Source organism: Pleurodeles waltl, chromosome 3_1, assembly GCF_031143425.1.
Source record: "Pleurodeles waltl isolate 20211129_DDA chromosome 3_1, aPleWal1.hap1.20221129, whole genome shotgun sequence".
Taxonomy (NCBI): domain Eukaryota; kingdom Metazoa; phylum Chordata; class Amphibia; order Caudata; family Salamandridae; genus Pleurodeles; species Pleurodeles waltl.
The window spans coordinates 233,504,290-233,527,990 of NC_090440.1; the positions used below are offsets into that span (position 1 = coordinate 233,504,290).

At 44.4% G+C, this 23,701-nt stretch overlaps 1 protein-coding gene across 7 annotated transcripts in view; it reads left to right on the forward strand.

The window, feature by feature from the left end:
- MYO9A (myosin IXA) overlaps nucleotides 1-23,701 on the forward strand; it is a 1,132,274-nt gene that overhangs the window by 641,417 nt on the left and 467,156 nt on the right. For all 7 annotated transcript variants that reach the window (XM_069222286.1, XM_069222289.1, XM_069222284.1 and 4 more), the window contains one exon: nucleotides 16,535-16,678. In XM_069222286.1, the coding sequence (XP_069078387.1) occupies nucleotides 16,535-16,678 (144 nt within the window). The remainder of the gene's footprint in view (nucleotides 1-16,534; nucleotides 16,679-23,701) is intronic.

Here is a 23,701-nt window from a genome sequence, read left to right on the forward strand (position 1 = left end):
AAACAGTAGGTGTTCACACTTGGGGATTTTCCCTCTCTATACTTTCGAGGGATTGTTTATATTAATTGCCGTCCCAAGCATGTCTGTTATCTATTGTTTGGGAACACACCTACGTCTGGGGTCCTTGTAGATCTGTATAAATACATCACACTTTAGACAGATAATCAGAGGGATTCTGACCAGAGGGCATCGCCACCATCGCTGATATTGATGCTGCAGTCATCTTGACGCTGACCCAGTCTTCGTGTCCCTGCGGAGTCTGAGATAGAGACCTCATTCCAAGGTAACAAGGGTTGGGGGCTCCTCTCATGGACATGGCATTGGCAGATTAGGTTTAACAAACCCAGCTCTCCTTTAGGTAGGAGGTTAGGCCTTTCACATTAGGGTATTAGGACATAGTACATCTCGTATGTCTTTCCTATGCATTGCAAGATGGTGGGGGGTCTTTGTAATAATGACTCTCGTCTTTACAATTCTGTTTATTGCATTATTCATTATCCTAATCATTGCAGCCCATGCAACTTATTGCAAATTGCAGTTATGTTAAATAAAAACTATTGAAACGTTACTGCATCTTTGTCATTGCCTGTGTTTGTAAGAGACATGATATATCTGTGAGAAAGGGGTAATCTCTGTTTAACCACAACACTCCCTGAGATGTCCTATTCTCGAGTCCATGCGTGAAGGCTGCCACAAATCACCTTTTACTATTGTGTTTCTGGTGAGGTGCTGCTAGTGAGCCGGTAAGGTTGGGACAACAGTTGCGACTTGTTGTAGAGAAGGCATAGTCACCTACAAGCAAAAGTACTGTCATCCTTTAACCAGCAGTCTTGCTCAGAGCAAGAGTCCAAACTACGACACCTGTAAACCTGATGGCATCCTCTCTGTTCATGGGGCGGCCTTCATGCTGGCAGCACATGCGGGGTGCCTTGGGCACAGGCTACTCTTCACCCTTGGAACAACGGTGAAGATGCTGCAATGCCCACGTGGGGTCGTCGATCCTTGTCGCCATTGTAGTGTTGGGGGCCCTATGCCCTCACGCTACTAAATGAATGTGACACAGAGACAGTGGTTTTGTTCTGGTAACTGGCCTCGGGCACGTGTCCCCGGCCCTTTTTATTGGCAGGGTCACCTGACTGGTGATGTCTGTGTTGGATGTGTGTGGGATGTGTGTGGGATGTGTGTGTAAGGCCAACCCTCAGCCGAGTGGCCGGTGGAACACTAGAAGATGTCCAGTAGGACACTACAGGGTCCACGTGTGACAGTGCTGGCGTCCACTGCGCCATTACTACGTGCCGGTCGGTGCTTCCCACCAATGGCACTGCTTCCTTTTAGCAGCGTGGACATGATTCAAGGCACTATAGAGGGTATAACTGGACGCACTCTGCAGGCAGTACGGGGTGGCGGTGAGTTCGCTTTTCAGACATCCTCACCATTAACATAATGTTGTTGGCCATAGACCCACATACTACCCTGCATTCAGTCGGCTCAGAACGCTAATAGCCAGTCTCACTGCTTGCAGTGGTATTAAAACTGCTACATGTGCTTTCCTTGCCCTGTGTTTGCACTCTCTTGAAACCTCTCCCTATGGGAGTCCCTGCGCTCTTTCTAGATGTTTTTCCGCACCTGTGCAACCGCTATCTTTCTGCCACGCATAGAGAGTGAGTGCACAAATAAATACTGTGTGGACAACTCTACTACAGCTACCCACCAAATATGCATTTGATGCTTTACCAAATGGATACATTTTACTTGAGCCAAGAGGTTGCTACACCATTCAAAGGCCCAGATATGGACTATGGCATCACCATAGTTGTTGTGACCTTGATGGTGTGCCACATCTGTTGTGACCTGTCAAATATCTGTATAAAAAAAGTCTATTAATTTGGGATTATTTAAGCAATTTGGCATTGAAAAAACATGTTCCTGATTATGAAATTGCTTTTTGTATTATTTTACTTCTGACGCCGAGTATGCCTTTTCATCAGAAATGTATTTCAGTTCATATACCACGCAATAAAATGTTGTTTGTATATAAAATTCAGTTGATTATTAAATTAATTTACTGTGACCAATCTTGTGAATTTACAGATCTTATGTCACCTTAAGCAATTCCATTAGGACTCGTTTTGTTACTGTTCCATAATTATCACCAGCAGTTGAGATAGACCAGGATTCTCTCCCAAATCAAGGAAAGTACACATTCCACTACCTCTGCCACTTCCTACTGCATCATCCCTTCCAAGCCCCCCCCCCCCCCCTTCCCCCCCCCCAACCGGTTCTACTTTCTCCGGGACTTCACTAGTATGCCATTATCTTCCGGAGCAGCCATCACCAGTCTGACAGTTTGCGATGAAAGAAGTCACAAAGACTGTGAATTAAATTAAATCTGGCATCCTCATTGACTCCTGTCCACATTACATATTTTCTCTTTAACATTAACTCATCGGCACCACATTCACAATTCTTATTAACTTCTTGGTATTGACTGCTTACCCATTGACTGGAAACATGCCACAGTCTTGCTGTTGCTTAAAAAGCCTTTTACTGGTCCTGTGACTTTCTCCGACTACAGATATTTCTTCTTTATCCAGCCAAAGACTTGGAATAACAAATCAACCTGCAACTCACCAGCTGCTTCATTCCTTTGCAATCTGGCCAATGATTGCAGGGAAACTGCTCTAATTGCTGTCACAGACAACAGCCACCTTATCGATTAGCCTGCTGCTCTAATCCATTTAGATCTTTTGACGGTGTTTGACATAGTATCACCTGCCATTCTGCTCAGGAGGTATCTGCTCTTTAATGGTTTTGTTCTTCTCTCTCACCGGACCCACTCGGTACATTTCCCACAATTTCTGTCTGATGCTTCCAATTGTTTGTACGAGGATCCCACAGTGTTCTTCCCTGCGCCTCATATTGTTTAATGTGTATATGTCACCTCTGAAAACCTATCGGTTGATATTTCAGTTTTAATATTATCTCTTATATTGATGACTGCCAAATGATTTCTTTTTCTCAGAATACACCACAATTACTCAAACTAATTTTTCGTACTATATGTATGCAGTTACCAACTAGATGAGCCTAAAGCTAAACGTTGAGAAAACTAATCTTGGCCTATTGCCTATTTGGTGGAGATACTTCTCTTAGTCCTGGCCCCTTGATATACCTCCCTAAAACAAATTGTTGGCCAGAGATTTTCATTTTTGATTTTTGCTTTTGTATCTTTAAAGAAATAATTGAGCTTGGGTAGACATTGTTAATCCGAGCTGTTTTTTTTTGTTCTTTCTGGATGACATTTTTAAAAATGGCGGCTGTTTTGCAATGATGATGTAATGTTTCAGGAACCATGAGACCTATATACTTCATTTTGGTGTCATAACATAGGTTTTGGGGGTCAAGTGGTCTTACGGAGACAGAAAATAACTCCTCAGAGTAACCCTTCCACCATTTTCGAAAATGGCAGCTCTATAATGTGTTTTAACCATCATATTGGTAATTTATTGTCATATTGTTTTTGTTTCAGGTTTTCCGTTGATTCAAATTCGTTAACATGAGTAAAGCAGGTGATAGCAGAGGATCTTTACCTCCTGACTGAGTGTTACTAACTACAAAATTTGAGGACTCCTTCAACAAAGAAAAATGTGTCATATGCCAAACTAATCCGAAGGAAAAGCTAACATAAACTGCGGCCAGACAGAAAAGAGTTTGAGATGCTGCAGAAATAATTCAAGACAGAGTTTACAAAAAATGTAAACTGATGGGTGAAGAGGATCAAATATTTTATCACTGTAACAACACGTGCTACAAGTCCTCTACAATGGAAAAAAGCCTGGAAACAATGTGTCAAAAAAAATAGCAGAAAACAGGGAATCACAATAAGAATCAGAATCTTCTGAGAAAGCAACGACAACCAAACCGAATGCCCATCCCCTTAGAAGATCGATTGCTACCCCTTGTCCACTTCCAACAACTGATCAGAAAGCAAAGAATCGTCAATGTGTTATCTGTGGTTTAGCCATAACAAGGGCCAAAGAGAGTGAGGAAAGAAGAAAGTATAGAGTATGTGAGTCTCAAAGGGCAAACATTTTTTTTTATCTGCAGGTAGTTTCTTCCAAGATGGAGTTTTCAGCTGAGTAGCTGATCTAAACAGCGAGGTGAATGTATTTGCAGCAGATTTGTATGCCCCCCCTGAACTGCATGCATGCATGCATTCTAAAATATGAATGTACAATGAGCTCACAGCAGCAACATAGCCACCAGCCTTCAGTTAAGTTTGCAGTCTTTGAAAAAGTGAATTACGTTTTAAAGCCACTCTTGAGTGCTGGCTACTGATTCACAGTCCGGAAGATCAGAGAAATAATGGTCAACATTGATTAAACTGTATTGGTCCATAATAATGAACTTAAGATTTTTCTGGTGAGAATGTACAATGACAGAATTTGTTTTTGTCAGTCCAATAAGAATAAGTCACTTATGGTGTTCTCCTCTGATTTGGCTCCTGAAGTACTTGCTGTCAAAATAAGATCACAGGATGCAGTAAAATCAGCAGGAACCATTTTAAGAAACATCCTGAAAGATTTAGATTTTGGACCTAATGACAAATTTTGTGATGCCCTAGAGTTTCGCAAATCATAGGAGTCAACAAGAATGCCTGATGTTGTCTTAACATTTTTTTAAAAAAATTCATCATTGTTTAATATCAGCTAAGCAAAACTGAAACAACCAAAAGTTCTTGAGTTTGGAACAGAGGCCAACAACATTGATGATAGCTTTGACAATATAAGCGAAGAAGTGGAAGACAGTCCCATGAACAAACAGGCTTATGCTGAGCAAATTTACTGTCTTTTCCACATCATGTTTTATGAATTACATCATGGCAAAAAGAAAACTCCGCTGCACATGATGACTGCCCATGCAGTCTACGACAAGTGCAGAAGTAGAGAGCTAATCACTTCAATGAATAAGATTGATGTTTAAGTTATAATGACGTAGTACAGAGCAGGAACTTGTTAGCAGCTCCTTCTGTACAATCTTGTGAATCCGACAGCACACCACTTCCAAGTCACTGTACCAGGAAAGATTTACAATTGCTGCTCTTGATAATTTTGTATGGAACATCCAGCACACATGATACTGCCAAGGTGCTTTTTCAGGACTGTACCAATGAAATACTTTCTGGAAAACTAGCTGTGTCAGCTGAAGGCATCAACAAAAGAAGCTGCAAAATTATTGCCCACTGCCTTGCCAATGTGTGCAAAATCACTACAAGCCATCAACCTGTCCCAGTCTACCAGAAAGTTTCAAAGTGACTGAGGACATGGATCTTCTTCTACCTGATGCTGTGGTCCACAAAGCTGATTTAACTGACTTTATAATATTACTTATTCAGGGCAGACTGAAGTATGAAGAAACGACCGTTCCTCCGTGGACTGTAATTCATGCTGTGATCTCCCAGAGTACTGTCCCACTGGAAAAGGTTGGGTTTTTACCAGTAATACCATCTCCAGTCACAAACTCTGCAACTGTAGATGCAGCTCTAAAATAAATTCCAAAATGTGCCTGCTCAGCTTGAAGACCAGCCTATCCTGCCAATCTTTTGCGCCGAAGGTGTTTTCCGTATTATAGCTGATGTTTTTATGAGCAATCCAGTAGAATTTGATGATCTTTATCCAATGATGGGCGTTTTCCACATGACAAAAGTTGTGTTGCAGTGTGCAGTAAGTTATCTCAGTGGTTGTGGCATAGACAATGCACTTATTGAGGCTGAAAGTTTTGGAAGCACAACTGTCCAGTCAGTACTGAGCGGAACTCATTATGTTTGTTCTTTACAAGGTATGCTCATCTTATCTTAACCTATAGAAACATTGCGTTGGAATGCTTTCTGGAACAAGAATTACAAATTATGTTTTGCTTATCTTATCTTAGTGAGCAAGGCACAAAGTACACTTCATTCAAAAGACAGTGCAAAGCCAGGCAATGTTCAATACACTCAGAAAACCTGAAAACAAAGTTCATACAGTTTGTCAAAGAATGTGAGGAAAAATCTGAACTTTGCACGTACTGGGGAAATATTTTACACATGATAGCTCTAGTGAAAAACTTGGTACATGCTGATTGGAAGGTGATTGGGAGCTGCACATGAAGACTGTGGAGTGTGTGTTTCACAAATTAGATTGCATAAACTGCCTGAAAAATGGGTCCTGGTATTTGGTGAGAGTGAGGAAGCTAGAACTGGAAAAACCATACCTCTACCGAACATTCATCCAAAGGCATTTCGTGGTGGAAGACAGAGGGAAGGTTCACTGCTGTGGCTCCAGATATAAAACTGGAGCAGACGATCCAGAAATCACAGAAAAGCTCCAAGGGAATTGTTAGTCACACACGTAAAAATGAATATGTTGCTCAGTGGCAGCTAGTTTACCCTGAAGTCCTTTCTATTTGCAATGTTTTCAGAGATGACAAATTCAAAATTAATTGACCATTGTGAAACTGTTTCTCATCATGCACTTGTGGGAAAGAGAGAGGAACGTTTTAATAAACATGTTGACAATCTTCTTCATTTCATGCAGCAGCAAGGAAATCCCTTTGGAATGACTGAGCCTGTGTGACTACACAACTTTGTGACCAAACAATTTGTGGATAACCATATAAAGACATGTCTACTAGATGTCCTGGAACACAGATGGAAACTATAGGCAAAATGGAAGCAGGAGAGATTTGCACTGAAATAGATAAAGTGTTTGACATAATCACTAAAGCTAGACTTCCGTGCTTTAATTGCCATAGTAAGAATTCGTCCAACCAGCCACTACAAAACAGATTACAAAAAAAACTACTTTCTCAAGCACATAGAGAGATGGATGTAGCAAAAGAAAGTGGTGAATTTATCAGTGACATTCTGTTGCTTCATCGTCTTCCAACAAACACATGATTTGATAGAAATGCAGCAACCAAATCTGTGAAGCATAAACTCGCACAAGAGCTCCAGAAAAAACTTTCACCTGAAGAATTTCAATTAGAAAAGGTGTCCTCATTGAAGGAAGACTGCTGTCGTTATGGACTATATGTCCATGGTCAAGATTTCATCCATGCAAAACTTTGGAGAGGTCATTCAGACTTTTGCACAGATATCAACGTCAGTGTGCACCTTGCAAGAATTGCACATTGTCTTTGACAGTTATCTTGAACTATCTGTCAAAGAATGTCAGCGAATTACACAAATGTCTACAAGGGGAACAATTGACCATGGCTGCATCAAAAATTCAACACCTATACCTGTGCAACTTCATAAATTCTGGTCATCAACATCAAGCAAGATGAACTTGAAGATTTGCTGATGCTTCAGCGAACACTGAATTTCCAATTATTGCAAGTGGTATGATTGTCAATGAGGAGTTGTTGCCTGCAGAGAGATATTCAAAAGGTACGTGCCATATTGTTCAGGCACTTAACAGCAAATTAGAGGAACCTGACCTTTGTGTTGTGCCAAATGCTGAGTGGGCTGTTCAAAATGGTTCCAGTCGAGTCATTGTACTGTCAAATGACACAGATATTGTTATTGTGCTACTTAGATTTGTTGCAATGTTCGTAAGGCAAGGATTTTCAGAGTTATGGAAATGCTGTGGAACAAGTGAGAAAAGACACTTAATCCCGCTTCTTATTCTGTACAAGAAACTTGACCCAGAGAGCCTAGTGTTCTTATCAAGGCACATATATTTACGGGTGATGGCTCTGTGAACAAAATTGGAACAAAGCTTGGAGCTGTAATTGCTGAACCTGTGAAGTTTTTAAAAGGATTTGCTGAGAGAGAAGAAGAATGTGACTTTAAAGACATAGAAGAATACCTTGTGCGTGTGTGGAAAAATGAGTTCTAACTGTCACACATTTGACGATCTTCGGTACAGTGAGTTCAAGAGATCAGTCCCGCTAAGTGACCTTCCAACGTCATATTCTGTGCGTTGACACATAAAAGGAGTGTTCTACTTGATCAGAAGATGTGTAAATGTTTTGTATCATGCATATATAGAGAAAGATACGTGTGAATTTGGTTGAAAATATATTGATGGAGTGATAAAACTTGCGAAATTTCTAAAGCCTCTACTTACACATACATGTACTTGCAACACCTGTGCTACAAAAAGATGTCCCTGTCAATATGCTGTTCTCAAATGTTCAAAATTCTGCAATTGTACCAAAAGCGATTGCCGAAACAAAGTGAACTATGAAAATGTCTAAAACAGGAGTGATAAACTTTTTTTTTTTTAATTTTTCATATTCAAATCATAAACATTGGTATATACATAAAAGGATTAAAAAACATAATTATTTGTTTCATTTCTATATATCTTCCACCATTTTCCAAAATGGCAGCTATAATAGAGGGAGGGTTGCTCTGAGGAGTTATTTTCTGCCTGTATAAGATTACTTGACCCCAAAACCTACGTTTTGACACAAAAATGAAGTATATAGGGATCATGGTTCCTGGGGGCGTGGCCAGCAGCGCATGCATTGAGACTCCTCCCTGAGCACTTCGGCGACCCAGACTCCAAAATACGACGAGTGTGGGCCCTCAGGGCCGATTAAAAACTCAGTGCAGCAACCTAGGGAACCACTCCCCCTCTGGAGTAACTGCAGGCGACTTTCCTGGGGCCTCGTACCTGTTAAGTGTCGGCTGCCTTGGAACCTGATCCCCGCCTCCTGGTTTGCTTATTGAAATTGACAGCCCTGAAGCCTAGACCGCCCTTCCCTTTCTGTTCCAGTGGGAAGAAGCAATACTGCCGGTGGCGGGCCCACAAGACACAATCAGTGGCGGGAAGCCTTCTGCGAACACTTTGGCACGGCCCACTGAGACTCAGAGTGTGCAGTGGGCCAATAAGACTTGAGTGCGGCCCCCAAGGAGGCCCCTTCCCTCCTGGAATGACTGCGTGCGAGTTCCCTGGGGGCCCCATACCTATTCAACATCGACTGCCTTGGAGTCAGGGCCCCTCACCCCACTTCCTGAGAGGAATAGAGATGCCATGAGTGGCGGTGGGCCTGCGGGCCACAATCAGAAGTCAGGAGCCCAGCACTGACACTTTAGTGGCCCGGGGGAGCTTGGGGGCCTTGGCTTGTGGTGAAGGAGACTATGAATACAGAGTACGCAGGGACTGTACCACTGGAGGTGCACACCACAACCGAGCGATTTCCCCCCCCAACCACCACCTCCCCAGACTCTTCTTCGACTGTGTTAGTACGCCCACATGCGACATCAGCCTACGGGTTCCTGGAACTCCCAACATATGTTGCCTTCTTTCTCCCTGGGTGCCGCACACTTAATGGTGGGCGATCGGATGAATGCTACTGGTCCCCTCCTTGGCACTGGGTTGTTCCTGCCACTTTTCTCTGGCACAGGGGCCTCTCCCCTCCTTCTCCTAGAGAGGTGCGGATTGCCACACAGCAGGACTTGAAGCAAATTTCCTCCGACTTAATTATCCGATATGGGTAAACACACCGCAGAGGAGACCGGACAGTGAGGGAATGGCGCACCTGGAAGGAGCTGACATTCAGACGGATGGTGATGCCCACAGTATCTCTGGGACCCCTATCTTGACCTCTACCCTAGCCATCACTGCCTCGTGTGAAGCACTTGAGACAAAAATGTACACCCTCGGCACAGACCTCGACCTTTTACAGGTTGATTACAAACAACTGACGTAAAGAGTAAGAGCCACAGAAAGAGACATTGCAGACGTTACTCCACCCTACATACGGTAACTGGATAATTGAGCACCACGAAGGCATGGCTAAAACACCTGGAAGCCAGAGCCAAAGATGTGAAGAACAGAGTGCCCTGCAACAATATTTGTGAGGTCGGGCTCCCAATAAGGGCAGAGGGAGCGGACATAGTAGCTTTCTTAGAGCGATGGCTTCGAACAGAAGTGGCTCCTGAAAGACTTTCCTCTTTCTTCGCTCTGGAACGCGCCTACAAAGCACCCACTAAATAATCACCCCCAGGGGCCCCTCCTTGCCCCATAGCAGCATGACTTCTCTTCGGGACCACATTCTGAAGCAAGCAAGACAACGAGGGACACTAACTGTAGATAATAGTAAAGTGATGATTTTTCCTGACTTTTCCCATGAGGTCCAGCAGCAACAGGCCTTATTCTTAGAAGCAAAAAAGAAATTATGGGAATCTTGTACACAATGCAATTTCCTGCCCGATTGTGAGTGATCATTCCTGAAGGTGCTAAATTCTTCCTTTCCTCAGTGGATGTTTGGTCCTGGATCGACCAACAGCCAAAGACCAGACCTAGTGGAGGGTCTCTGCTGAGACCAGGATGGCGCTAACTGCGACACCACTGGAGCACCATCCCAAACTTCCCCATTGTTCCATCACCCAAGAAGAAGCATCAGTAGAGACAAAGAGTTGTCAAAGCAGTGGCATCGCTGTGCAGCTCCAGCTCTGGACAATCCTCCCCACTCTGGGGGTCGGACGAGGGGAGATCAGATTTGGACCACGACTGCTCCATGTCCGAAACACCCAGCATTGTCCAGCCATTTGTGACCCCAGATCTGCAGATTACCTGATTTAGCATAGTTAGCCAACACAATAGACTGAGGGGTGGCAGGAGATGTCTAGCATACTGCAGCACTATCCTGTTCAATGCATGCTGGTTAAGTTACAGGGCTGAATGCTGGTAATGTGGGGCGGGTGGGAACTTGGGAGTCTGGACCTAGCGACTAGGCAGTCCATAACATTGTACATATTGGTTTTGCAGATCATTCAGAGGGGAAACTCCCTCCCTTTCCAATCTTTTCCTCACCCTATACCACCAACGCAAGAACGGCTGGTGGAGGGTCATATAACCTTGCTCAGAGAGGAAGTTACAGCTCTCCTGGCCACGGGGGGCTATGAAAAGGGTTCCAGCATCAGAAGTAGGCAATGGTTGTTATTACTGCTACTTTCTGATACCCAAAAAGAACAAGGTTCTTCACCCTATTCTAGATCTGCAAACCATAAAGCTCTTCCTCAAAAAGGAGAAATTCAAGATGCTCACTCTTGCTCAGGTCTTGTCTGCCCTAGACCAAGGAGACTGGCTGGTAGCATTGGACTTGCGGGATGTGTATTTTCATATCCCTGTCTTGCCTGCCCACAGACATTACCTGTGGTTCAGGTTAGGCCACAAGCACTTTCAGTTTTTGGTGCTCCCCTTTGGCCTTTCCCATGCCCCTCGGGTGTTCATCAAATTGATGCCGTGGTCGTAGCTCATCTGCGCAGGTCAGGGGTTTGAGTCTTCCCCTACGTCAACGACTCACTGTTGAAGGCAGCCTCACCCCAGGCTGTCGTCTCCCACCTCCAGACTACGGAAGACCTCCTATATCTGCTGGGGTTCACTATCAACGTACCAGAGTCACACCTGACACCTTCTCAGGTGCTCCCTTTCATTGGAGCCATTCTGGACACACTGCAGTTTTGGACTTATCCTTCCAAGCAGCGAGTCCAGGATATTCAGGTTATGGTAACCGATGCTTCGGCCTCTATCCTGGATTTAGGTGAGAATGACTTTGAGGCTGTTGGGACTCATGCTGGTGACAAATGCCAGATGGCATATGCGGGGTCTGCAGTGGGCCCTGAAGTTCCAGTGGGCTCACCATCAGGCGAATCTCTCTGACATGGTCCAGATCCCCATAAGGGTCTCAAGGCGCTGTGGGGGCTCGTTCTACTGTGCTTTAGTCGAAGAGCCATGTGTTAAGGTCCTTGCTGAATTGAGGTTATGATGGTGACTCCCTGAGGTGAACAGGCAAAGTGTTCTAGCTCTTTGCCGCAAGGTAGGCAAAGGATCTTCCTCCAGCCGAGGTCTTCCGTATGTGGGGAACGGTGGCTAATGCCTGTTGAGTGGAGAGGAGCGGTCTTGCCTGGGAGTAGAAGGTGATGCAGTGGTTGAGGAAGGTGGGTCCTAGGTCATGGGGAGCCTTGTATGCGTTGCGAGGAGTTTGAAGTTGATCCTTTTCTCGACGGGGAGCCAGTGGAGGCCTCTCATGTGTCTGGTGATGTGTTCACGGCGGGGGACATCCATGATGAGTCTGGTGGAGGCGTTCTGGATGTGCCTTCGTTTCTTCAAATTCTTCTGGGTTGTACCGGCGCAGAAGGCGTTGCCATAGTCGAGTCTGCTGGTGATCAGGGCGTGGGTTACGGTCTTGCGGCAGTCGTTTGGGATTCATTTGAAGATCTTCCGGAGAAGTCGAAGTGTGTGGAAACAGGAGGATGCAACAAAGTTGACCCAGCGAGTCATGGTGAGAGATGAATACAGGATGAAGCAGAGGTTTGTTGTGATGGGGGTGCTAAGTGCAGCAGGCCACCATGAGTCATCCCGGGCTGATGTGGAGGGTCCCAGGGTGAGCATCTCGGTCTTGTCTGAGTTGAGCTTGAGGCAGCTGACCTTCATCCAGGCGGTGGCAGCTTCCATCCCGTTGTGGAAGTTCTTCTTGGCAGTTGTAGGGTTTTCAGTCAGTGAGATTTGGCTAGTGAGATGATCAGCTAGGTGTCATCGGCATAGGAGACGATGTTCAGTCCTTGACTTCTGACGATGGACGTGAGACGATAGTTAACGAACAACAATTGAGTGAGAGGCAGATCCCTCTCTCTTCCCCAACCAGATCTGACAGTGGTGACCGAAGCGCCACTCCTGGGATGGGATGGCCTTCTGGGAGTGTTGGACATCAGACGGATCTGGTCTCCGGCAGAAGAAGGCCCCACATCAACATGCTGGAGTTCTGAGCAATTAAACTGGCATTGAAAGCCTTTCTGCCCTTTATCAAGGGATAGGTAGTGCAGGTGTTCACAGAAAACACAACCACCATTTGTGGTACTGCAACAAACAGGGCGTGGGCTGTGAACCCTTTGTCAGGTGGCTCTGCACCTCTGGGCATGGCTGGGACAGAAGGGCATATCCATGGTGGTTCAACATCTGGCAGGCTCTCTGAACACCAGAGCAGATGAACTCAGCCGAACATGCCTAGCGGATCACGAATGGCATCTCCATCCTGAGGTGGTGCAAGATCTCTTTCAGCAATGGGGAGAGACTTGGTTAGATCTGTTCGCCTCTGAGGCGCTTTTTGTCTCAAGTGGAATTCAGGCCTCCTGTACGCCTTTCTGCCCATACCACTCTTGCCTGAGTTCTCCAGAAGATCAGAAACAACCGGACCCAAGTAATCCTTGTGGCTCTGGACTGGGCACTCAGAGTATGGTATCCCGAGCTGCTGAGCATGTCCATCGGTCCTCTGATCAAACTGCTGCTTCGGGAAGATCTTCTGTTGCAGCAGCATGGGAGGTTCTTCACCTACACCTGTCCACTCTCCGCCTTCTTGCGTGGAAATTGAGCAGTGGCAATTCACAGCTTTTGACCTTCGTCCCGAAGGTTTGTAACATCATCTTGGCAACCCGGCATCCCTCCACGAAAATGGTATATGCCTGTTGTTCATAGAAATTTGTGGCATGGTGCACAGACAAGTGTGTTTATCCCCTTTCTGCCCCTCTTTTCTGAGGTTCTGCTGTTCATTCTTTCCCTTGCTCAGCAGGGCTCTGCTTTGGGCACTCTAAAGGGCTATTTAACTGCCATTTCAGCCTTCTTGCAGTTGCCTGATTAACTCTTCTTGTTCAAGTGCCATATTGTACAGGTTTCTCAAAGGTCTTACTCATCTCTTCCTCATTCATTATGCCCCAGTGGGGCCTTAATTTAGTTCTAACTTTTCTGATGTGTGTTCCTTTTGAGCCTCTCCACAATTGTCCCCTCAGGCTTCTCAGACTGAAAACAACCTTCCTTGTGGCCGTTACATCTGCTGCAGGCATAGTCATCAAATTGGCCCTACCTGTCTATATATCCGGACAAACTGGTGCTTCACACAAGGGCCTCTTTTCGACCAAAAGTAGTCATACCCTTTCTCGTAGGCCATTTAATCGCCCTGCCTACTTTTTATGCCCCCTATCATCCTTCTAAGGAAGAGGAGAGACTCCACAGACTGGACCCAAAAAAGAGCATAAGCATTCTAGTTTGACTGTTCCTATGAGTAAAGGATGGACAACCAACTCTTCATTTGTGCCAAGAAAGGTAGCGTGGTGTAGAAGTGAACAATCTCTCATTGGTTTGTGCTTTTCGTCAAGATCTACCATGCACTGGCCAAGGAGCAACCTGATGGTTTGGGAGCTCATTGCACCAGAGCTAAAGCTGCAACCACTGCATTAGCACACAGAGTTCCTGTCCTGGACATCTGCCAGGCAACAACTGTTCATCCTTTCCCTTGGCCAGAAGGGCTCTGCTTTGAGCACTCTTATGAGCTATTTATCTGCTGTTTCGGAATATTTGTGGTTGCCGGATGAACCTTCCCTGTATAAGTCTCCTCTTGTACATAGGTTCCTCAAAGGTCTTACTCATTGCTTCCCTCCTTCCCTGTTCATTATACCCCAGCGGGATCTTAATTTGATTGTGACCTTTTTGCTGTGAGTTCCTTTTGAGCCTCTTCATAACTATCCTATCAGACTTCTTACATTGAAAACCACCTTAATTGTGGCAATTACATCTGCCCTCAGTGTGAATGAGCAGCAGGCCTCATTATTTAAGCCGTCCTACCTCTCTATCTGGCCTGACAACGTGGTGCTTTCCACTAGGGCTTCTTTTCTGCCAAAAGTGGTCACGACTTTTCATGTAGGCCAATCTATCACCCTGCCTACTTTTTATACACCCCCACATCCTTCTACAGAAGAGGAGAGACTCAACTGCCTGGAGCCAAAAAGAGCGTTGGCTTTCTACCTTGATCAGACAAAAGAGTTACAGGTTGACGACCACCTTTGTGGGATATGTGGTTGTGAAGTAAGGTCAGGTGGTGCAGAAGCAAACCATTTCTCGTTGGTTCATGCTCTGCATCACAATCTGCTACACATTGGCCAAAAGGCAACCCCCAGTTCATTCTACCAGACCTAAAGCTGCAACCACTGTGGAGTTCCCATCCTGGACATCTACCAGGCAGCAGCGTAGGAGAATCTGCACATGTTTACCAAACAGTGTTGCCTGGACAGTCAGGGCCATAGGGATGAGCACTTTGCCTGTTTGTCCTGCAGGACTTCCTTGTTTGAAATTACTTTGCAGACCCTCCTCCACAGATGATATTGCTTGAGCAGCTATTCAAGGTAAACAATTTGCAGCTAGAAATCTCTATCAGATGGACAAGTTACTTACCTTCGTTAACACCTTATCTGGTAGAGACTATATCCAGCTGCAGATTCCATACTGACCCACCTATCCTCCCCTCTCTGCAAACGGATTCCTAGGGGCAGGGACTTTACTTTCAGGGCCCTAGTTTTGAGACACCAGTGGTCAGGGTTTTCATGTCTCTGCACTTCTTCAGTGGAAAGTTGTGCAAAGAAACTCTCGTCAGCACTATGGGTGGCACCTTTGTAGGAACTGTGACATAATTTCAGACACGGACAACGCTGACAAAGGAAGCGGAGCCAATTGACACAACCAACCGGCTTGCAAGGGTACTGCTCAAGAAAAATATTCTGTATCCATTCTGACGCCTTGGGAGAATTCAAGCTTAGGGAATCTGCAGCTAGAAGTAGTCTCTTCCAAATAAGGCGCTATCAAAGGTAAGTAACTTGTCCTTCTAGCCTAATGGTCATTACATAAAGTTCCTATGATTGAAAAGGTAAAGTTCCTTAACTTAAATTGTAGTTCTCTACTGAGATTAACTTTATTCTATTCATATCTGTGCAATTTCCCTTATGTTGGAAGTGGCTTTTGGCTCTGTGGGATTTCGAAATTGAAATGAAGGGATTAAGCCAGTGCACGTTATTCTGGTCGCTTTCCATGATAGCACCAAAATATCTGTGCTTCCTGTAAGGCTGTTTAATTCTTAAATATATATTTCCTTTCTTTTATCAATTTTAAATATATATTTCTAAGTGTGCAATCCCAATGGGCTTTAATAAGGAAGCTACTAGTGATGCTGAACTGCAAATGCAAGTAAGAATCTTTAGCATAAGAGATCAATAAGTGTGAAAATACCTCTTATTGGAACCGGTGGTACCTCTATGTAAGTCTTTATATGCATACACTGCAGTGGTAGTGTTAAAAGCTCCAATATTGTCTTCATTTTTCTTTATCACCTTTGATTAAAGCGTGTTTGGCAATGGGAAATAAATCCCCACTTGTTTGGATATATGGTGACTAATAAAATACAAACCTTTCTCTAGTGCCTGCAACATGACAAGCTCTGTCTTACCCAGGAACAGTGAGGCATACTTTGAGTGAATCATAGTCTCCTTCTTTCTTAAGCTGGGTCTCAGTGATGTAATATTATTTTTGTTTTTATGAATTAAAATCTATAAAATGCTACTACTACTCCCAGTGATGTAGTTTTGTACACTTACCCTGTGACCACCACTACAGTGTTGCTCTGTTGCTAAACCCTTTTGTGTTCTCCTTTGGGGTTTGGCTCGTTGTTGTTACTGAATGTTGATTTGAGCTAACTTTTTCTAATAATTTTCCAACAGGGATAATTATGGAGTGGGCTGGAATGGAAGGACTGGAACCCGGCAGCACAGGCTTTCAACACCCAGCACCTTTCTTGAGGAAGATGGCATTTTCATAAGTTCTAATAACAGCAAACTACTGGAGAGAGCGCATGGCATCCTGATGTGAGTGGCAAATGTAATACGGAGAATCATGACAAAAATTGGAATTGGGAAATAAATTATGCAAGACTAAGAAGAGAGTTGTGCCAGGGACAAGGATGGTGCCTTGGATGGGACAGAGTATATGGCTTGTTCTGCAAGGGTCAGGGAAGGTATATGCTTGACAGGCTGCAAGAATGGAAGTGCATTTTTTGTATTGCAGTGTTTTGGTATATTTGTCATTTTGGCACATGAAGAATGGCTTAAAACGGTCAGCAGATGACCATGTCTGTCATAGCATTTGTAGAATTTTTGTAATTTTTTTTAGTGAGCCTATTTTTCTTAGAGGAAATAGTGCTAACAATTGTTTGCTTTTTTTATTAGTATGTTTTAATGTTGGCAGTGGTTCCCTGGTCAACTGCCTGCCCCAAAACAAAATGTATTTATACTATCACATAGCGGACGTCCTAAAGGGATCCCTTCCCTTTTTTTCCGAATGGCCTAGCAACCCAACATGGGAGTATGTATTTTTTTCAATGTTTTGTGACCGGATTTCAGGTTAAAAACATCTGTACTTCTCATACCAAATTGCTATTTGGAAGAGATATCCCTTGTAATAGCTATTCGCTATGGAGTTGCACAAAAACTTTTAGTAGTTTGTGAGGCTTTACAGACTCTTAAATGTCATTAGTGCAATCTCTTTTGAGATTGTAAACAACTTTTTGGACTGTTTACTACATGTTGCCCTAGTCTTGTGTTCATCATTCAATGCTGGTTTCTTAGTGCTCTCCCCTTTAAACACATTTTTACCCTGCTTCACCTTTTTTGGGGGTTACAGATTCAAGTTTGTAGTTACATTCTTGAAAGTGGTGAGCCTTAAGGCAAACATTTACCAATTATTGTTCCAAAATGCTGACAAAACCTTTTGTTCTTGCAGTTAGGATAATTAAAGTGTAAGCCTTACTAACATTTCTACTAACAACTTGACACACACTAATACCATTAATAATTTTTTATTCTGTTAATCTAACCAATAATAATTCTTACCAGAATTTCTAAAGATTGGAAGAGGTTTGTTTTAATGGTTGTATTTGAAGGAAACTTGTTAGAGGAAGGAAGACAGGGGTGGGTAAGAACTATACTTAGATTTCTGTCAGAACTTTAGTGACTGTTGCTTGGAACATTATTAGAAAAAGAGAAATAAAGTTGAAGTCAGCTGTTTGGATCTGCAGAAAAGTGAATTAATGTTTGGGGCAGACAAGTGTCCATCTGAAAGTAGTCAGCCACCATCTGCTAGATGTCACACAAGTTAAATAAAATAAACCTGTGCTCAAACCCTAGTTACGTAACATGAAGCAATGAAGCTTAAATCAAAGGCAGTGCATAAAGTAATTAAGCAGTAACTTAACAGTAGAAAAAGTCATACAAAACACAATTACGCTCCACAGCCAATTTTAAATTAAAAGAAAAATATAAGAACAAAGCAGCAATAATCCTGTGAGGGTAACCTGAGATAAGAATTTTTAAAGTTTTCAGTGAAAATAGCACCAAAAAGCATAAAGCTTCAATGATAGTCTACAGAAGCGGTAGACCGGGATCTAGGCATGATTTGAGGTTGACCACGATGGAGTCCTGGGTGGATACAAAATGTAGATTGGTCACAGTGAAAGTCTGAAAGTAAAAAAAAAGGTTTTGAAGTTCTGCCGTAGCACTGAATCCTTCACGACTCCTCTCAGGTCACACGGTAGGTCCAGTCCTCCTCTGATCTTTAGGTTCAGGTAGTGTTTTGGAGAGTTTTCCTAGGGATGCCATATTTATGCCCGGCACCAGCCAGTGGGTGGGGGTGACTCCTGGTTACTCCCTAATCAATGAGGTAAACGTTTCTGGGGGCAACCCTACTCACTTTTTTAGCAATTCCTGTTTGCCTTCTCCACACAATCCCACAGTGTCTGTCTCTGTCAAAATTCAATATGGAGAAACCCTCTCCTCTTGTGCAGAGCCTGTGTGTCCATCCAGAGGTGTGGCCAGGGTAATATTGTTCCTCAAAGCTGGTTCTGGGTTTGGTGCCAGCCAGACTAGAGGAACAAAAGCTAGGACCTCCTAAGTTATCATCTAACATTATTTGTGACAGTGCAGGCCCCTTTGAAGTAAATTAAGTACCTGGACCCACCCCAACTGGTCACCTCCCCTCTCCCAGTCCATTGTCTCCCCGTCTTTTTTCAACCTAATTCAGGCCAAGTAAGGGCTGGGAAGTTGCTGGAAAGCTAATGCAAATTAGCCACAAGCAGCTTGTCACAGGGTAAAAGTAACATTCTAGAAGTTACATTTCCAGTGTATTTAATAAGAACAGGGGTGTGGAATTTAATCAGATATCTACTTGTCGATGGGAGAGGTTGCTTCATAAATCTACTTGTCCCTTTGGTTCCACGTAGTGCGGCAACACATAGCAGCAGTCTTATTATATGAGAACTTTGATAATAGCCTCTCCATGTATACCAGGGATAATACTATAGGAGGGCTTGCATACTAGTAACCTTTCTGCAGGTCTATATACTGGGGCTTAGAGGTAAGCGGTTAGCAATAGTGCTAGGATTGGAATCCCCTTTTGAGTCTGTGCAAACCTATTAATTTGCATGTTTTAGGGGTTGCATTAGCTTTACCTTAATCTTTTCCCATATTGAGAAAGGTTGGAAATTTACTCATGACAAGGGTCAGAAGTAAAACTTCTTCCAGGGTTGGGAAATAAAATGTTCGGAGGGAAAGTGAACTTGTAAAAATGTTTACCTGAGCAAATCTACACATGCGTATTTGCGTGTGCTGAAATACAGTTCACTAATATTTTCTAGGATTTTCTGGTCTATTTCTGTAAATTCTTGTAAATTCGTGAAATATGTAAATCCGCACTAATGTAAAGACAAATAGCATGAGTGCACTTTTGTGACTGTCTTTAAGAATAGGGCCCCAAATTAGCTCCGGCTTTAACCAAGACCACCTGTTTTTATTGAGATTCTAGCACTCTCTGTATCCCTCTATTAGCTGGCTTTACTATGAATGAGCAGAATCTGTTCTTTCACAAGAAATATATGGCCACACAACATTGTTTTGTTTAGTACCAGGAACTACTGTGGCAATGTGTGTTTTTTTTAGACCAAAAAATATTTCTGCTTTCTTCCAATGTTTGTTTCAATAGTGAGGGCCAAGCAGCTCCCATAACAACAAAGATGTACAAAGGTCATTTCAAAACAAAATGCACATTAGCAAAAGACTGACCACCAGTGTCGGACCTCTTGGCTGTACCAGTGCTTGTTTATTTTTGTTTCCCATAATCTTGTTGAGACTGGTTAAACTGACTTTCCATTATGAATACTTATTAAAGGATGTTTCAAAAAAATGGTACCGAAAATTTCACGGTTGTTTAGCAAAAAGTTTTTTTCCCCTAGTTGCATTTTGTTTTGTGAACATTTTATTTTGAAGACAAGGAATCCTCACTGCAAATATTTGCATATACCCAGAGACCATACTGTGAGCGTTATATGTAGCTCCATATTAAAATTAGCAAAGGTGTGTACCCATTTTTTTTTTTTATTATTTTATTTTTATACTGGAACCACTGTGAGTAGTGCCATCCGTGCTTACAGTATTTATTTAGAGTGCTCTTCCCACTAATAAAGGCTTTGCATTAATGAACCATAAATACAAGTTCAAACAGCAAATATTACCTCAACTGAACTGCAGGGAGTTCCCTTTCTTGCTCCATAATGTGGTACTGTGAATTGGCAGCCAAAGGGTTTGTGTTGCAGGGAGTTGGGCCTACTTGTCCCAAGGACAAAATAAACCTGAAAACGTTTTGTTGTTCTCCCCATACAACATGTCTGGGGCGTCGGGCTTTGGGAATTCTACACCCCTAAACAATTTGAATTCTCTATTGGGTTGGATTTTTATTAAATATAAAATCTGATAATGACTACTAGCAGCTAATTCCTTACCTTAGAACTTTCCCCAGGCGTCAGACTGGATCCGGACATTTCCGAGTAGTTCCCTTGTGAGCTGGTAGGTGATGTTGGTGGGCTTTGCATGGCGTTGTTGGCATTATCCGCGCCAGAAGTGACGTCTGCTGTGCCTAGGTAGGCGCCGTTCCAGTGCATGGTCCTCATTTCCTTCTTCTCTACGCCATCAGTGCAGATCTGGATCCCATCAGTCACTTTTTGACTGACATCTTTTGACCTTTTATGGATAATTAGTGTGCCTTTTTTCTGCTTTGTCTGAGGAAAAATATGGAAGAAACCAACCAGGTTCAAGCCTTGTGGCACCTGTCATCAACAGACGTTGGTGATCGACCCAGAATGGGTGTGTCTGTGGTACCTGGAGCAGGACCACAACTCCACGTTCTGTGCGGAGTGCATGACTATGAAACCTCAGGGCCATCCGCAAACTCATAAAGCTGTTAGCCATTCGCCATAGGACTTCGTGCTGCTCAAGGTCCCGTTCGCTTGGGAGGTCTCGGGACTGCTGCTGGAGTCACTCTCATCAGTCCTCCTTGCACTTCAGGGCTTCTTCAGGTAAGTCCAATAAGAAGTTGTCCAAGAAGGAGTCGAAGCACTCTTTAACTTCTCTGCATCAATCCCATTGTTCGGACGATGCAAGGGAATGATGCCACAAACTGCATCCTCTCTCGCAAGTGGTTCCTGTGCAGCTGTTGGAAACTGGGTCCGCTCCTTGCCTCTCTAACCTTCCTGGAGCCAGTTACCCCCGCCCAGGTCTAAAGGTTTTATGAGGCCAAGAGCCTCATTTTTGGGCCATCAAACCCCTCTGGAGCACCTTTGGGTCCCAAGGGTTTAGAACAGTCTTAGAATGGGGCTCTGCCAGCAGGTCCCTTCTTGGCTCCAGTCGACCCTTTAGATTTGTTGGTGGATTCAGATCAGCCCGACCGCGACTTCACAACCTCCTCAGGGGACCATTCCAGTGGTGCCGTACCCGTGTTGTCCAATCTTTTGTGGTTCCGATCTCCAGTATGGTGCCAGACTGGCATCACACGTCGTTGGTTCTGGCATCAACTAGGGCCACATACCTGGGTTGGAGACGGACCCCTGCATGCCTCTGTTTTTATCTTAGATGTGCTCCCTCTCAATTACTTCTTGAAAAAGGAGAAATTCAAGATGCATCCCCTGGCTCAGGTCTTATCTGCCCTTGACCCTAGAGATTGGATGATAACATTGGACTTGGAGGACGTCTATTTCCACATTCCTGTCCTGCATACCCACAGACGTTACCTGCAATTCACAGTGGGCCAGGAGTATTATCAGTTTGCTGTGCACCCCTTTGGTCTTGCCAGTGCTCCTTGGGTGTTGTCCAAGGTGATGGTGGTGGTTGCAGCACATCTGTGGCGATCAAAGGTCTCAGTCTTCCCTGACCTCAGCGATTGGGTGTTGAAGGCTTACTTGCCACAGGCAGTCGTCCCCCCACCTCCAGACTACAGCAGACCTTCTTTCCCCTGGGTTCAGTATCAATGTGCCAAAGTCACAACTAACTCCCTCTCAGATGCACCCTTTCATCAGAGCTGTTCTAGATATAGTGCAGTTTTGTTTTTATCCTCTGTAAAATTGAGTCCAGGATATTCGGGCTATGATTCAGAGGTTTCAGCCTCTATCCTGAATTTCAGTGAGACTGACTTTGAAGCTGCTGAGTCTCATTGCCTCCTGCATCCTGTTGGTAAAGCTTGCGCATTGGCATATGTGGCTCTGCAGTAGGATTTGAAGACTCAGCGGCTACAGGATCATGTAAATCTCTCCGACCTGATCCAGATATCGGAGGGAACTACAAACGATCTGCATGGACCGTGATGGGTCAATGCCAGACATCTCTGTCTTATCCATTCAGAGCTCACAGTAGTGAAAAAAGTGTCACTTGTGGGTTTTGGGCCACCATATGGGAGAGCTGCAGATCAGAGACCTCTGGTCTCCAGCGAACGTTTCAGCTCCTCATCAGTCTGTTGGAACTGAGAGCGATCCAACTGGCATTGACAGCCTTTCTTCATTTCATCAAGCGAAGGCTACTGTAAAGAAATGGCACCCTGTTGCAGTTACCCCCCACTTTTTGCCTGATACTGATGCTGACTTGACTGAGAAGTGTGCTGGGACCCTGCTAACCAGGCCCCAGCACCAGTGTTCTTTCACCTAAAATGTACCATTGTCTCCACAATTGGCACAACCCTGGCACCCAGGTAAGTCCCTTGTAACTGGTACCCCTGGTACCTAGGGCCCTGATGCCAGGGAAGGTCTCTAAGGGCTGCAGCATGTCTTATGCCACCCTAGGGACCCCTCACTCAGCACAGACACACTGCTTGCCAGCTTGAGTGTGCTGGTGGGGAGAAAATGACTAAGTCGACATGGCACTCCCCTCAGGGTGCCATGCCAATCTCCCACTGCCTGTGGCATAGGTAAGTCACCCCTCTAGTAGGCCTTACAGCCCTAAGGCAGGGTGCACTATACCACAGGTGAGGGCATAGGTGCATGAGCACTATGCCCCTACAGTGTCTAAGCAAAACCTTAGACATTGTAAGTGCAGGGTAGTCATAAGAGTATATGGGCTCGGAGTCTGTCAAAAACGAACTCCACAGTTCCATAATGGCTACACTGAATACTGGGAAGTTTGGTATCAAACTTCTCAGAATAATAAACCCACACTGATGCCAGTGTTGGATTTATTAAAAAATGCACACAGAGGGCATCATAGAGATGCCCCCTGTATTTTACCCAATTGTTCAGTGCAGGACTGACTGGTCTGTGCCAGCCTGCTGCTGAGAGACGAGTTTCTGACCCCATGCGGTGAGAGCCTTTGTGCTCTCTGAGGACAGAAACAAAGCCTGCTCTGGGTGGAGGTGCTTCACACCTCCCCCTGCAGGAACTGTAACACCTAGCAGTGAGCTTCAAAGGCTCAAGCTTCGTGTTACAATGCCCCAGGGCACTGCAGCTAGTGGAGATGCCCGCCCCCTGGACCCAGCCCCCACTTTTGGCGGCAAGTCCAGGAGAGATAATGAGAAAAACAAGG